We start from the raw sequence: 16,539 nt of genomic DNA, 5'->3' as shown, positions 1-16,539 counted from the left end.
TGATATTTTCCAATAGCCATTTATACTTTCCTATCAATTCCAAAATAAATCTTCAACCAAACACTGCCTTAGTATTTAGTACAAGAGAAGAAATCCTCCCCCCAATAGATACTGATAAAAAGAAATAAAATAAAGAAAAGAATAAAAGGCCCAAGCCCATAACCAATATGGGTTCCAAATGATTGAAATCTTAATACTCTATTTTTGTTCTTCCATTTCTCTCTCATCTCTCTCATAGAAATGAGAAGCCGCCTCTCAGCCACTTCTTGCTGTGCTTCTCTTCCTGTCTTTGTCCCTCAAACCTCAAAGCCTTCTTTAACCAAAAACTTCTAAGAACCCTTTTTCTATTTGTATGCTTCTTCTTAACTAATCCATACTTCTCCTGCAATTGGTTCAAGTCATATTCTTGCTGGTAATAAAGCTTATGTTGTATTATTTTTCTTTAGTATTTTGGAGAAAATGGAATCCTTATTTGTCAATGTTTTTCTTCTTCATGATTTTTCCATTTGGGTTTTGTGGGAATTAAGAAACTGCGGAGTGTTACATTATTATTATTATTATTATTATTATTATTATTGTTTTTAATTTGTTGGTTTTGTCTCCTGGGTTTTGTGGGAATCAGCTGTCAGGAGTGCAAGTATCAGGATGGCTGGTTCTGTTTATGGCTAAAACTTACACCTTTCAAATTATCTTCTCCTCTGTTTATGGCTTAACAGCTTAATTCGGAGCTTCTGCTGGCTCTTCCTTGAATTTTTTTTAATTGATGCTGATATTAGTTGCATGTGTCACTATGTTTCTTTCTCTATGTCGTAATTGTGTTTTTATTTACGGTGGTTTACATACTTTTAGGTTGAGTAAATGGTGTTTTTGAGAGACTGACTGTGATTGTTTGAACCTTTTGACATATAAAACTTACCCTTTGCTGCTTTATATTACTGTTTCTTTCTTGGTATATTGACACGTTTGTTTGGATTTTAGAAGGAGAAAATGGCTGGAAAATCAAACAAGGGGAGGAGCAGAAAAGGGTCGCATAATGCTTCCAGTTCTTCAGAATCATCTGTCCAATCTGATGTTACCTCAAAGGATAATGTGGAAGGCACTACTTCAGAATCTGCAAAAGTTAATGCAGCGGAAGTTGCAGCTGCTGGTGTTTCAACTAGTGCCAACATAGAGGTGAAGGAGCTTGAAGCAGCAAATGAAGTGAGCCATCTAAAGCAAGGTGAACCTTGTTAGAGAAGTACTTTTGATTTATTTCACATGAAAGACTGCTTACACATTAACTGTGGCATATTAGTAGTAAGGTCAATAGTGAAACACGCCTCAAGGTGCTACAGGGATTCAGCCTCAAAAGCTCCTAACGTGAAGGTAGCTTGTCTTGCCGAGGAGGTGGGAACAGTTGATCCGTCAAGAGGCCCTAGCTGCCAAAAAGCGCACGTGTTGAAAGGCATTAACATGAGAAAAATAAATCAGTAAAATATTGACTATTTTGCACTGATTTTCCAAATAAATTAACTTCTCAAGCATAGAGTTCATAATAAAACTAAAAAGTTATGATATTTAATTTACAAAACATAAGCTGCTTCTTGTTAAGAGGCTCCAAGATTAACAATTGGTTATTCTCTTACCATTCTAATTATTTTACCCTCTTTAGCATCACAGTTAGCAAGTTAGATATCTGAGCTTTTAGATAATTTTATGATTTTTGTTTTTATTACTGTTATCAATTAGGAGCTATAGGCTTGCCTTGCCTGGCCAGAAGAAAGGCACTTCTAAGGTGCCTGACCTTAATGCCTTAGCCACTCCATTTGGTGTGTGCCTTTGACTACACTCGATAGTAATTTGTAACTAATAACCAAGGTAGTCAAGATCCCATGTCAACTCGTGGGATCGTATGATCCTATGAGTTTTTCTACCATTGATGATGCAGCTCGGTTGCATAATTGTGACTTACTAGGATCGTAAAGAATCGTTGTGCAAAAGCGTGAAAATGGTGGGATCGTGGGATTCCAAGGTGTTCCATACAATCCCAACAAAACCCACCTGAAACGGTCTCAGTTTTGAAAATTACCGAAAACCCAATACATGAAAATAACCCAAAGTGTCTTTTAACTTGTCGGAGAGTTGATGAAGCGCTACCCCACTCTCTATTTGGGGCAACAACATCTCTGTTTGGTGTGAGCCTCTATCTCTGCTTCGACTGTCTATGAGGTGCAAGCCTCTCTCTGGTGCGAATGCCAATGTATCAGCCCTCCCCTCTCGCGACTTGTGAGCTTCTCTTTGTACATCTCTCCCTGTTCTGTGCTTCCTTTGCTAGTCTCTGTTTCTATGCGTCTCTTTATTTTCAGTGGTACAGTTTAGTGGGTTTTATTATGTTCTTGTGCTGACTAACAAATTCGGTGGGTATTTAATAATTTAGTAGCTATTCAATAGTGCATTTTCCTCAATCATTTAGTGGATTTTACTTAAATGACAATGTATTGTTGCCAAATTTGACATCTGGGCCTTTAATTTTTATGGGTCTCTTTATTCAGTATATATGTATATATATATATATATAATGTATTTGAATATAATTTTTTATTTTAGTAAGATCTGCGATCCATGTGGATCCCGCTATTTATAATTTTTCCCTCCCCTTCCGACCTCAGGTAAAATCTTTAGTTTGACTACCTTGGCAATAACTTGTAACAGATCTTTCAGCTTACTCCTTTTATCTTTTTAATGTTATAAAATTTCTCTACATGAAGAAAATAAAGTCCTACATTATGTCTATCTTTGAAGAAAATTCAGTCCTACTTTAAATGTAACTTTGTTTGTTTGGAAATTCCCTAAATTGAATTCTTGATGCCCAAAGTAGATTGACTGCCTTTTGAGCTTGTCTATTGCTCTAGAGACACAATCGCGTTTCATCTTTCGCTGTAGATGCGGTTGTGACATTGGACAAAACTGAATCTGATGGGCCTTTGCAAAGTGTTTATCCAAGCCCAACACAATTGAGGAATTAGTTAGGGGAGAGAGAGAAGGATTTATATAGTGGTGCAAGATGAGGAGGGGGATTTCACGCATGAATTCTGTATTGGTTTAGTGGGATCTCTTAGAACCTAGGTTTGTTGGTTCTAAGGGTAATATTAGGAGGTCCTTTTACTTGTAATTTTCTCTATTGTTTCTATTGTTGTTCATATGATATCACTTCTGTTGGTGATTATTCCTGATATCTCCAATCTTTCATAACAATATAATACTGATACCATCAATTTGGTATCAAAGCCTGGTCCACTAGATCCAAAAATTTGGAGATATGAGGAATAATCACCAGCAGAAGTGATATCATATGAACAACAATAGAAATAATAGAGAAAATTACTGGTAAAAGGACCTCCTAATACTGAATTCATGCGTGAAATCCCCCTCTTCAACTTGCGCCACTATATAACTCCCTCTCTCTCTCCTCTAACTAATTCCTTCATTCTGTTGGGCTTGGATGAACACTTTGCAAAGGCCCATTAGAATCTAAGAATTAATGATTTCAATGCCCCTCATAAAATTTGTAGAAGTTACCAAACATTTCCTATTATTATTGGTAATTAAAACTTAATTTCAACATAATTATTTGCATATCATTTTCCTTAGTTTGACTGAAGAAAATAATTTTCGCTTAGTACATGAACAACCAGTTTGCTAGCATATAATATTCCCAAGCATACACCTAATTATTCTAGATTCAAAAGTCAAAATCAATTCTTGTGAAATTGAGCCTTTTCAAAATTTCAAATCTCAGAGCAATTTTAAAAGCATGCTTAGTTATATTTGTAAATTTGGTTGCAAAAAGAAATAAAAGTTGTAACTATATAATTTTAGATACCATTCATTCTTACCAACTTTAAATCATGGTTAGCAATAGTGGCATCCCAGAATGGCGAGGCCAAGAGCCGCCACTGAAGTAGCAGAGTGCTTTACTACTGCAGCTTGGATCACTGCAATAGTGGGATGAAATAGTGGCCACAGTGGCCCCTGTTCTGTACGGAGCCAAAGTCCTATTTAATCTCACTAAAACCCACCTTCCAACAGGTTGAACAAATTAGGGACTGATACAATTGGATCAGAGGTAAGGAATGTTAAGGAACTCAGAGAAGCTTTTGGTCCAGATATTGCTTCTAGATTTTCTGTATATTGAAAGACATAAACGATACAATGAACATAAGCAAAATGGAAATCCTCCTAATACAAGATACTGAATTACAGAAAGGAAAAAAGTAATTCAACACATTTGAGAGGTGTTGATCTCTCCCAGTCATAGTTGTCAGTAGCAGTTAGCGGCCGACCCCAAAATGGTATAGCGGGGTTGCGGATAGCGGTGTTGTCGCTACGGTGAAGTATTAATTCCACATATATTATACTAACAGTCAAGAAACGAGGCAATACCACTTTTAGTATTAATGCTCAAACATAAGAAGTCACACAAAATCAAACACATAATTCCACAATCAATGTCAAATACAAGGAACATAAAGGAAGATCCAAAACTAAACACAAATGAAAAATAAAATTGTCAAATAGTCAAGTACAAGAAGTGAACTGTTGAGATATATAGTCCCACATTGGTTGTATGTGCAACTAATGTGGAGTTTATAAGGTCTTGGGCACTCCCACCCTTTGAGCTAGCTTTTGGGGTGGTGTATCCCAAGGTTCTTTACATGGTATCAGAGCCTCGCCGTCCCCCACTTTCTCTTGTGGAGTTTCTTAGCACAAGTAGGCTAAGCCTGTTGCATTGTCCACTTTTCAAGCCCAATGGGCTCTTGTGTGAGGGGGTGTTGTTGAGATATATAGTCTCACATTGGTTGTATGTGCAACTAATGTGGAGTTTATAAGGTCTTAGGCACTCCCACCCTTTGAGCTAGCTTTTGGGGTGTTGTATCCCAAGGTTCTTTACATGAACTAATGAAGAAAATCATCATCATCTCCGGATTCTCCATCAAATTCCAACATGGGAGTGGTGTAGCGGGTAGCAGTTATTGCTGCTATGCTACGCCGCTACCTTTTGCTACGGCCAATGTCGCGTAGTGTCGCGGTTTGTAGCGGCCGACCGCCGCTACCTGCTACGGTAGCTGTTTAGCGGCGCTACGGGCCGCTGCTAACAACCTAGCTCCCAGTCTCAATCCCAATGCCCAGAATTCAAACCCTACCTTCACGCCCCCTTCCTTCTTTTATCATAACCTCCTCTCAACTTCCTTCCGCCACGTCAGCACCCTCATTCTCACTTCTAACAAATTTGTCATCTAATATTCTTTTCAATAGGTGAGTCAACAATGCCAATTGATTCCCTAAACTGCTTCCTAGAGTAAACCTTGATAGGGGTTGTTTCTATACTCCCCCCCTCCCGGGGCAAAAAAAAAAAAGACTTTCACCTTGTCGTCAAGGTGATGGTTAACAAACGAGTGTCCTTCCTCAGGATACCATTGCTTGAATTGTAAGGGCCAATTTATTTTTGCGACATATTGATCTCCTCCAGAGTCATTCCGTTATCACCCTTAAGCACAAGTAGAGCCAAACCACAAAATAAACTAGAAACAAATTCAATTGCACATTGCTCAGCCATGTGCACATCAAAAGGACTAACTGGAGAGCTGTCCTGAAACAGGTTGAGTGATGGCTTCATCATGATTCCTGCATGGACAGCCTCAATATTTTTGTTTTTATCTTTTTCTGCAATAATAATCTGCATAAAGCGATTACAATATATTTGGGGTCGAACAACATAATCGAACAAATCAAATTCAACAGAATCACCCATAGAATCTAGAGGCAGAAAAATGAATAAATCTTCTATATTTTGTTCACCCACTAGGTCCACATAACACACCTGAATAAACATGATGTGATATATTGCCTCATCACCCTTGTCCCCTCCCTTAACAAGAACAAAGTAATACACTTTTTGAAATTTTCCATTCTTTGTTTCTTCTCTGTCATCTATGTGTAAGCATCAACATGGAGGGATGAATGCATTAACATCAAATTGGGAATATTATGAATGCATTAACATCAAATTGGGAATATTATTATAGCTTCTGTTTATATTATCTTTGTACTTTTTCTGAAAACCATATTGTTGGCAAGAAACAATTTAGGTCAACTTTAAATCAGCCATAGCTTTTTCTGGTTCGAAAAACTTATCTTTGTCAAAGAAATCCATTGTCCGGTAGCCGTGCTAGCATTTTCTCTTGCAAATGCTATGAAGCGTTGAAGATTCAAAGCTTGCCAATAGTACATCATTCCTCTCACTTTTGATTGCCCTCTGTAACATGTCCACTGATGAGTAAGCTCCTCCTTATTTTCTTCAAAACAATCACTTTTTATATGTTCATGGAAACTACCGCATCATCATGATATATCTTTCGCAGGCAGAATAAAATTGATGCTCCATCTTCATTTTTCTCATCGCATTCGTCAGTAGAATATAGAGCATCTTCTTTAAAAAATGGGTAATGGTGGTGGATGCTTCATCTCCTCTATTGGTTGTGGCTTCGATTGTTCTTGTGTCTTTCTCGTTGAGACCTTTCGTTCGTCCATGACTTCATGAATTTTCTTGGTCTCTTTTCCTTCCATGATTTCCTTCTACGAATTCTTCTTTTCTGTGCATCATACAAGACCTCCAATCTCCTTCAACTCTCGAAAGCTTTCTATTGAACCACCATAGGTTTCCATCTTCTCTGGTAGAGATTTCTTTTGCACCTTCATCTCTAATTTCACATATTTTGGATCTGCATATCTAAGCAGTCCTTGAACCACCTCACTCATCTTTTCATCACCCTCGATCCTCTCCTCCTGCAGCGTCTTAGTTTTTGGTTCTATTTCATCATTTACCAAACAAGTCTCGGGAAGATATTTTTCTACGAAAGCTTTCTCAAATTTTCTCCAACTTGCATTAGTATTAAGCCAACTCTAGCATTTATACCAATTGGATGCAAAACCCTTTTACTGCCTCATTCAACTTCTCATCTTCATGTATTTTCTCCTCCTGGAAGTATTGTTCCAGATAGATTAACCATCCCCAAGCTTCATCATCTTCTCCGTAGGACTTGGGAATTTCCTTTCTCCATAGCTTTCTTCTTAACAAGGCCATGGTTCAAAGCTACTCGGATCGGGTAGCTCTGATACTAATTGATACAATTGGATCAGAGCATAGTAGTTAAAAGTGGATCGCGTTCTGTTGCGGCCAACTCTAAAAAATGCTATAGCGCTATAGCGGGTTGCGGTTGCGGAAATAGCGGAATGAATTAATAGAACTAGATATACCACACATATATATGTTAAAAAACAAAAATAATCAATAATAATAAAAAATTACTCCAAAATAAACGGGAATTCCAAGTAGTCAATTAAAATATCTAAATAACAAAATAACTATACGAGATAGTAAAAAAATTATAACTATAACCTCCCTCCTTTTAATTTATAATTTTTTTTTCAAAAAAAAATTATTTTGTATTTGAATACAAATTTTAAAATTATTTTAATAAAAATTATGTATTTTTTTTACTTATTTTACAAACAAAAAATTATTAACTTTTAAACATTATTAAGTGTGTTTAGTAATTCACAGTTTGTAAAATAAAATTTTATTTTAAGTAAATTTAAAGTAGTGGGTACACTTCTTCCTTTTTAAAATTTAATCTAAACAAAGGTGTCTAGCAAATCAACGTGGGACTGTTGTGTGTGTCAATATATATGACTATATGTATAAGGGAAGAAATCTGGAAAAAATACCCAAAACAAAATCCAGTAAAAAAAAAGAGGGTAGGAAAAAAAAAGGAGTAAGAGAAAAAACAAGAAAGTCAGAAACCTGCCGACTGAGGAGAGAAGCTGAGTCAGGAAAGGAGAAGCTGTCAACAAGCCAAGATACAAAGGAGAGAAGCTGCCGACTAGGAATAAAGAGACTCAATCTTCTTCGGTGGAGTGTGTCAGTGGATTTAGAAAAGAGATGACTGAAACGTTAAAACAGAGGCCAATGTCCTTTTAATAATATTAAATATGAAAAGGGCAAAAATATCTTCTTTTTTTCCGTTTATATAGGCGAAACAGTATTTCCCTTCTAGTTGCTTTTCAGACGCGATTTTTCAGCAATACAGGCGCGATTCCCTCCGCTATTTTCCCCGCTTCAAACACAATCTCTTTCTGGTGCGGTGCAGCACGGTTTCTCGCGGTGGTCGACCGCAACCCGCGAACGCTGCGGGTAAAGCGGCGCTTTTAACTACTATGGATCAGAGGTGAGGAATGTTAAGGAACTCAGAGAAGCTTTTGGCCCAGAAATTGCTTTTTGGATTTTCTGTATATTGAAAGACATAAACGATACAATGAACATGAAAGCAAAATGAAAATCCTCCTAATATAAGATACTGAATTACAGAAAGGAAAAAAGCAATTCAACACATTTGAGAGGTGTTGATCTCTCCTAGTCCCAATGCCCAAATTTCAGTCCCCCTACCTTCACACTCCCTCTTTTATAATAACGTCCTCTCAACTTCCTTCAGCCACGCCAACATCTTCTTTCTCGTTAACAGAGTTGTCATCTAGAATATTCTTTTCAATAGGTGAGTCAGCAATGCCAATTGATTCCCTAAATTGCTTCCTAGAGTAAACCTTTTGTATCAGAATCATGCTAACAGAGCATCACAACAGCAGCTGTCTTGTGTTCTAGTAGTCTTCCTTCCTTTGCTTTGTTCTATGATATCTCTGTACTTGTTCATGAATCATTGTTAGTCATTTGTGTTTTGAAATTACTACTTCTAAATATTTTTTTTCCCTATGCTCCTAATTTAGTTAATCTTGATTTGTTTTTCCCACTATTTCTTGTTCATTTTTGTTCTTTTCCATCACTCCCCTATTACTAAATTTTTTTCATTCTCATCAATATCAACATCACCTTTAGTCCAAACTAAATTTTTTTCTTCCTATGGTTTAATTAAATTTAAAAGTACCAAGATTATCAATTATATGCTTTTTTTTCTTTTTTTCCTTTTACAAATTTTCTTTTGATTGTTTTATAGTAAAAGGCAAGCTTTGTCATATCACTCCTTTGTTTTCCCAGTCATTAGGTGATTGTGCAAGTTTTCTCTTGTTTTTTACTATGCACGATTTTTAATAATTTATGTAGTCCAATTGTAGTTATATAGTTGATAAGAACCTTGGGATGCATCATTCCAAATGCTATTTCAAAGGGTGGAAGTGCTCAAGGCCTTGTAAACCTTATATTAGTTGCCCATATAACTAATGTTGGATTCCAAGTCCCATACCTTGCAAATGGGTCCTAATATTCCACCACGCTTCGCAGCCTAAGCCCGGGGTTCCAAGTCCAAGGGTCCAACCCCCGGGTTCTAGTTCCAAGTTCCAATCTGCGAAACATAGTGTGTGCTTTGATACCATTTGATAAGAATCTTGGGATGCACCACCCCAAAAGTTAGCTCAAAGGGTGGGAGTGCCCAAGGTCTTATAAACCCTACATTAGTTGGCCATACAACCAATGTGGGACTTCAAGTCCCATGCCTTGCAAATCAGTATCGGTCCTAACAGTAATTTTCTATAAAAAAAGGTGGTAGTTTAATCAAATTTATTTTCACTCTAGTTAGTAATGCGTATGATAGAACCTCCACTTTGCTTCATAACTAATATTCTTCCCCAATTTGATAGTGCAGGTGATCTTCAACTTTATGCAGTTTCTGTTAAAACACAAACTGGGGAGAAGCTTGAGCTTCAGGTGAGTTAACTTCATCATGAAGCTATTGGTTGTTACTATTTCACATCAAGAGAATTTGAGGAATCAAGAGGTTCTTAGATGATCTTGTTAGAGATCTAATTATTTCCATGCATTTTTATTGTTGTAAAATTTGTTTGTTTCTACATTTAGAACATTTGAACTATTTATAGTATCAAGTTTAGATCTGTGCGACTGTCCATATTTTGATTACATATCATAGAAAGTGACTTCTAAGCTGTTTAATTGATCCACAGTTGAATCCAGGAGACTCTGTCATGGATATACGACAGTTCCTTCTTGATGCCCCAGAGACATGTTTCATCACATGCTATGACTTACTGCTGTACACAAAGGATGGATCCACACATCACCTGGAAGATTATAATGAAATTTCTGAGGTAGCTGATATTACTACTGGTGGTTGCTCCTTGGAAATGGTTCCTGGTATGTTAATGAACTTTTGCTCTAGCAGTAATATGATGTTTAGGATAATAATATGATAAATGATTAATTGTCTTTGCAGCATTTTATGATGATAGATCTATAAGGGCTCATGTTCACCGTACAAGAGAGTTGCTTTCCCTTTCTAACCTTCATGCTTCATTATCAACGTCACTTGCCCTACAGAATGATATAGCACAAAGTAAAGCTGCAAATTCAGGAGGTATGGGATAGTGCTCTTTCCCTTTATTTATTTTGCTATATCTATTTGTTTCTTTTTTGTTTCTGAAATATTTAGTCACTAGTCTGCTTCTGCATTTCGTAAAATATCAGACACCTTGAAACCTGAAGTTCCGGAGCTTGATGGGCTTGGTTATATGGAGGACGTCTCTGGTTCATTAGGTAATTTGTTGTCTTCCTCGTCGAAGGATATTAAATGTGTGGAGAGCATAGTGTTTTCATCCTTCAATCCTCCTCCCAGCTATAGAAGGTAATGTGAAAAATGTCCTCTTCAGTTAATATCATTTTATAGCCTCATTTAGTTTATATGCATTTAACAAGGCTGTGGTGTGCAGGCTTGTTGGAGATTTGATTTATTTGGACGTGATAACTCTTGAGGGTAATAAATTTTGTATTTCTGGAAGTACAAAAATGTTTTATGTCAACTCAAGCTCGGTGAACAATCTCGACCCAAGGCCTAGTAAAGCTACTTTTGAGGCAACAACACTTGTTGCTCTCTTGCAAAAGATTAGCCCCAAGTTCAAAAAAGGTAGTAAAGTATAATTAAAGTGCCTTTTGTTTGAGACTTACGTATCTCAAAAATTTGCTTTGGCACCCAAATCTTATTTCCCTTTGTCCAATTTTGAAGCTTTCCGTGAAATATTGGAGGGTAGAGCTGCTGCCCATCCTTTTGAAAATGTGCAGTCTTTGTTGCCGCCTAATTTGTGGCTTGGTTTATACCCTGTTCCTGGTGAGCTTAGCCTATGGCATTTTGTTTCTTTGGTGTCTGTTTTCAATTCTTTATGTTGTCGTAATATCTGCTCCTGGATTTCAATGGTAGTGTTTCTTTTCCTTTAGTGATAGGTGATATATTTTCCTTATTTATTATCTGCAAGAGAAAATTGTTAATTGGAAAAATTTCTTTTGGCACATCTATAATGCCCGGCTTGAACAGTGTGCTTAGAAGAGGCATGGTCTAGTTGTTAAAACAGAAAAACAGATGGAATCTTGAAGCTTTCATCCTATCCTGGTAGCTTTTGTAAAGGGTCCTACAGTATAACTCATATTATGGATCTAAATATTTATAGTTGATGAAGGATGTTGAAAAAGAAAATTAGTTTGCTTTGAGTTTGTGTGTATTATTAATTCTAATAAGAGCATAAACTGAGTGTTGTAGAGAGTAAAATGTTGTGATGGATGAGTGAACATACAAGAATAGATATTGGGAATGAATGTATGAGAGAGAAAGTAGGAGTACTACCTATTGAGGAAGAGATAGTAAATTGTGCCCGAGATGGTTTGGTCATATGAGAAGAAGACCAATAGAAGCCAAGCCACTAGTAAAATGAGTTGATCAATGAAGGATAGCTCAATATTGAGAGGGAGAGGAAGACCAAGAAAAAACTCTTAAGCTAAATTATTAAAAAGGTCTTAGATGTAAATAGCTTGTGCCAGGACTTGGTTTTTGACAGAACACAATGGCGTTTTTGATCCATGTAGTCGACCCCACCTAGTGGGATAAAGTTTTTTGTTGTTGTATATCCTTATACGGAGGGGAGCCTTGGCACAATGGTTAGTGTTGTTGCCATGTGAGGTAACAACTTTGATTCATGTAATCAGCCTCTTGCAAATGCAAGCTGCCTGCCTACTTTAGACCAACATAATGGGTCTGACCCTTCACCACACACTGCGCAGAGTGGGAGCTTTATAGCGCTAGATTTTCCTTTTTGTATATCCTTATATGATTTGGATTTCAACTTTACAATGGCATGAAATTATATGAGAACCTTATAATCAGGTTCCTAATATGTGAACCTCAGGCTAGCTTCATGTATTTTGTAATGTGGGTTTCATGTGTTGGCAGACCACAGACGTGACACAGCTAGGGCTGAGAATGCCTTGACTCTTCTGTACGGCAGTGAGCCTATTGGCATGCAAAGAGACTGGAATGAGGAGCTGCAATCTTGTCGAGAATTTCCTCATACAACTCCACAGGAGAGGTACCTTTATTTTCTCTCATTTGTAAATGGATGGCTATGGAAGTACACCTGTTACATAATGACTTGATATCATCTATTATCAATGCTTCTTGGGAAACTTGTTTATTGCTGCAGGATCTTGCGGGATAGGGCACTTTATAAAGTGACGTCAGACTTTGTAGATGCAGCCATTAATGGTGCCATTGGAGTGATCGGTGGCTGCATTCCTCCAATAAACCCGACTGACCCAGAATGCTTTCACATGTTAGTGGGTCTTTAACTATTTTAGGGATTAAACATTTTTTTTAAAATATATTCTGAATCTTGGTTTTCTTGAAATACTAGTAGTAAATAGTTTTCCCTGCATTCTGATATTTTATTATTTTAAAATGCTGAAAAGAATGCTCTAGTGAAAATTGCATGTTACATTTTTCTTCTTTCGGGTGGGGAGGGGGGATTGAAGATTCTCCTTCCTTGGCCCATAAATTTTCCTTGTGGAGTACATGTTCGTGACTTCATGAGATGGCTGTCTCAAGTATGGTACATGGTTTTGGCCAAAAATAGTTCGATATATGATGTATCTTGTTCAGGTCGGCGATGTTATTAGTTCATATGTTTTCTTTTTATAGTTGACATTGCCTCTTCCCCCCCACATATGAGTTTTGCTTTGTATGTGGAAAGCTTTTTCGCTCATCAGTGTAATTATGGTAATAGGTATGTGCACAATAATATATTCTTTAGTTTTGCTGTTGATGCTGACCTTGAGAAGCTGTCAAAGAGATGCGTGGATGCTGATTCAAAAGCATGGAGCACAGGCACTGTGCAAAGTTCTTCTGATAAAGCTTCTTATATACCTCTTCATGGAGATAGTCAGGTTCCCAATGGGGTGAAAGACGATGGTTCAAATTCAGAAGATCTTAATGGCACAGAAGTCACTCAGGATGTTTCTCCTGAAGCTCAGCTGGTCGAGAATGAGCAGGCCACATATGCTTCTGCAAACAATGATTTGAAGGGCACTAAGGCTTACCAGGAAGCTGATGTTCCTGGAATTTATAATCTTGCTATGGCTATAATTGACTACAGGGGTCATAGAGTGGTAGCTCAGGTATTTTCAATATTTTATGTAAATTGCCCTCTTTATATTGTATCAGTATTTGTTCTTTTGCAGCGTAAATGTTTGTGATGTCCCAATATGGTTGCTATTAATATTTATATATTAATTATTAAGCCTATAAAAGCTCTATATTAAATTATTGCACTGGAGTTACGTGCTGAATTTTATGCATCAAAGTCATTTCATTCTTTGTATTTTGTAATCTGAAACGCAATGACTCCTTGTTCTCAATATAAATTTCTGTTTGGATTTCAAATTATATATTGTGCTGCAGAGTGTCTTACCAGGCATTCTTCAAGGGGACAAGTCGGACTCTCTCTTGTATGGTTCTGTTGACAATGGAAAGAAAATTTGCTGGAATGAAGATTTTCATTCTAAGGTAAGAAAGGTTGCAGAAGTGTAATTTTATTTGGTGAGGCTGTCAGATTTGATTTTTTTGCATTTACTGAAAGTTTGAAACTGTTGGAGATCATCATGCTTACTGTGGCTGACATTAAATTGTAAGTGTCAAGAACCAACCATCTCAAAAGCCTAGTTGTTGGGTGAAGGCACACGAACGCTTTTAAATATATCTACATATTTGTATTATATATAACACTTTCCTCACACAAGAACCCTTTTTGTACTGGGCATAAAACATGGACAATTGCACAAGCTTACCTACTTTATGTTGAAATTCAACCTTTTTTTATTAGAAGAATGGGGATGGCAATGATCGAATTTTAGACTAGTTGGTTATAGTGGCTCTGGTACTATATCAAGAACCAACTATTCCAAAAGCTGAAGGTGTTGGGTGAAGTCACATGAATAATTTTATTATATCTCTAATATATTTATATTATATGTGGCAATAAGAAAAATTTTTTTTAGGGGAAAATAAGGGTGTTTTAAATTGCATTATCTGTAAATTGTAATTTGTAACTGTACATTCTTTTTGCTTATGTTCTCTTTCAGATGGATATTTACTTTTGTATCTCATCTAAGCTTTTCTTATGTTAGGTGTCAGAGGCTGCCAAACGCCTTCATTTGAAGGAACACTCGGTCCTTGATGGATCTGGAGATGTTTTCAAATTAGCTGCACCGGTGGAATGCAAGGGCATTGTTGGTGGTGATGACCGGTAGTTACTCTTGAGTTAGATTGTTTTTTTCTTCTGTATGTGTGCTTTGTTGGTGACCTCGTCTCAAGATTTTGATTTGAACATGATGGAACCAGAAAAATAACACTGAAATTATAGAGATAATGGAGGCCATGCCTCTTTTACATACACTAATTTGCAGAAAATAAACCCCAAGAAACCTCAACTCCCCCTCAAACCAAATACCTAGGCTCGAGTTCTTTAGAAGTCTCTCAATTTTCCCCACTAAACCAGAATTGAATACATGCATAACAGAGACATCACCCTAAACTTCTATGTATACTAATTCTAAAATACTAATGTAATGGGCTTGGATTATTTATTATAGGCCCATCAATACTCCCCTTTCAAGATTCACCTTGTCCTCAAGGTGAAGAAAGAGGTCAAGTAATGTGAAAGAACTTCCACCCGGGTCCCATTGTGTGAAGCTTTTTGAACACAATGGCAGCTTCAATTCCATTGTTTGAGAAACTCTTCCACTGGGATCCCATTGGTTGAAGTATATTGAACGCGATGGAATGAATTCAAACATGCCTTCATCTTGCCCAGTTGCTAGCACCTTGTATACTGTCAAGTGCAGATCAAGATTTTCTAGCTTAAGCAATCGATCCATTAGTGATACCCTTTGAACCACAAACTGGTCCTGCCAAAGATAATCACTTTTTTTATATATGATTTTACATGTTCCACCCTTTGCTGTACTAAAAATAAGGCACAAAGGATCCATTGCACTTTCGAATATTGATGACTCTGAAGGTACAATCCCAGTAATAAGGACACCTCGTGCAATACCACAAACATTCCATAAATCTCTAGTGATTGAACACAATTGAACAGTCAATTTTGTCCGACGTATCAGTTAAATGTAAAAGAATACGTTGTGTATTGATCTGTGTCAGGGAGTTACAATATATAGAGACCCTAATGGGCTTAAGTGTAAGCTCCAAACCTAATCCAAACCTAATCCTAATACAGTCAGAATACAGTCAGACTATTTACGGATAAGACAGAATCCAATCATATCTAATCAAATCTAATCATATCATATCTAATATTCTAACACTCCCCCTCAAGCTGGTGCGTATATATTATGAGCACCAAGCTTGTTACAAATGTATTCAACCCGAGGACCTCTAAGAGCTTTAGTGAAAACATCTGCTAGTTGATTAGACGAGTTGACAAAAGCTGTCTTGATTTCTCCTGACTGAATCTTTTCCCGAATGAAGTGACAATCAATCTCTATATGTTTGGTCCTCTCATGAAAAACAGGATTAGAGGATATATGTAGCGCAGCTTGATTATCACAGATGAGTGTCATGGGTTGTTTCTGTTCACAAAGATGAAGCTCCTGAATCAACTGCTTTAACCAGATCAACTCACAGGTAGTATTTGCCATTGCACGATACTCAGCTTCTGCACTAGATCGGGAAACAACAGGTTGTTTCTTGCTTTTCCATGAGATTAAGTTTCCTCCGAAGAAGACACAATAACCAGAAGTAGAGCGTCTGTCCGAGGGTGATCCTGCCCAATCGGCATCTGAGTAACCACAAATTTCTGTATTTCCCTGATCCGAATACAACAAACCTTTTCCTGGTGCTCCTTTGATGTATCGGAGGATCCTCACAGCAGCATCCCAATGTGAATCACAAGGGGAATCAAGGAACTGACTGGCCGTACTGACAGCGAAAGAAATATCTGGCCTAGTCACAGTAAGATAATTGAGCTTCCCAATCAGCCTTCGATAACGTCCAGGATCAGATAATGGCTCCCCCTGTCTGGGCAATAACTTAACATTAGGATCCATGGGTGTATCAACTGGTTTACACCCCAACATACCAGTCTCCTCTAGGATATCCAAGGCATACTTCCTTTGACAGATAGAAATGCCCTGTCTAG

The 16,539-nt window shown here is 37.2% G+C and overlaps 1 protein-coding gene across 1 annotated transcript in view; it reads left to right on the top strand.

Moving 5' to 3' along the window:
* The first annotated feature begins 245 nt into the window (after nucleotides 1-245).
* LOC133309120 (clustered mitochondria protein-like) overlaps nucleotides 246-16,539 on the top strand; it is a 52,020-nt gene continuing 35,726 nt past the window's right edge. Inside the window, exons 1-13 of the mRNA XM_061509858.1 lie at nucleotides 246-412; nucleotides 979-1,219; nucleotides 9,693-9,754; nucleotides 10,009-10,198; nucleotides 10,278-10,418; nucleotides 10,529-10,685; nucleotides 10,771-10,964; nucleotides 11,064-11,165; nucleotides 12,279-12,414; nucleotides 12,529-12,657; nucleotides 13,108-13,498; nucleotides 13,782-13,886; nucleotides 14,507-14,625. Coding sequence (XP_061365842.1) covers nucleotides 988-1,219; nucleotides 9,693-9,754; nucleotides 10,009-10,198; nucleotides 10,278-10,418; nucleotides 10,529-10,685; nucleotides 10,771-10,964; nucleotides 11,064-11,165; nucleotides 12,279-12,414; nucleotides 12,529-12,657; nucleotides 13,108-13,498; nucleotides 13,782-13,886; nucleotides 14,507-14,625 — 1,958 coding nt within the window. The 5' untranslated portion in view covers nucleotides 246-412; nucleotides 979-987. The remainder of the gene's footprint in view (nucleotides 413-978; nucleotides 1,220-9,692; nucleotides 9,755-10,008; nucleotides 10,199-10,277; nucleotides 10,419-10,528; nucleotides 10,686-10,770; nucleotides 10,965-11,063; nucleotides 11,166-12,278; nucleotides 12,415-12,528; nucleotides 12,658-13,107; nucleotides 13,499-13,781; nucleotides 13,887-14,506; nucleotides 14,626-16,539) is intronic.

Source organism: Gastrolobium bilobum, unplaced genomic scaffold (assembly GCF_033153095.1).
Source record: "Gastrolobium bilobum isolate Gb01-03AN ecotype WA unplaced genomic scaffold, APGP_CSIRO_Gbil_v1 utg34968, whole genome shotgun sequence".
Classification (NCBI taxonomy): domain Eukaryota; kingdom Viridiplantae; phylum Streptophyta; class Magnoliopsida; order Fabales; family Fabaceae; genus Gastrolobium; species Gastrolobium bilobum.
Note: the sequence above shows the minus strand (reverse complement) of the source record. Positions and strands in the feature narration are given on the sequence as shown.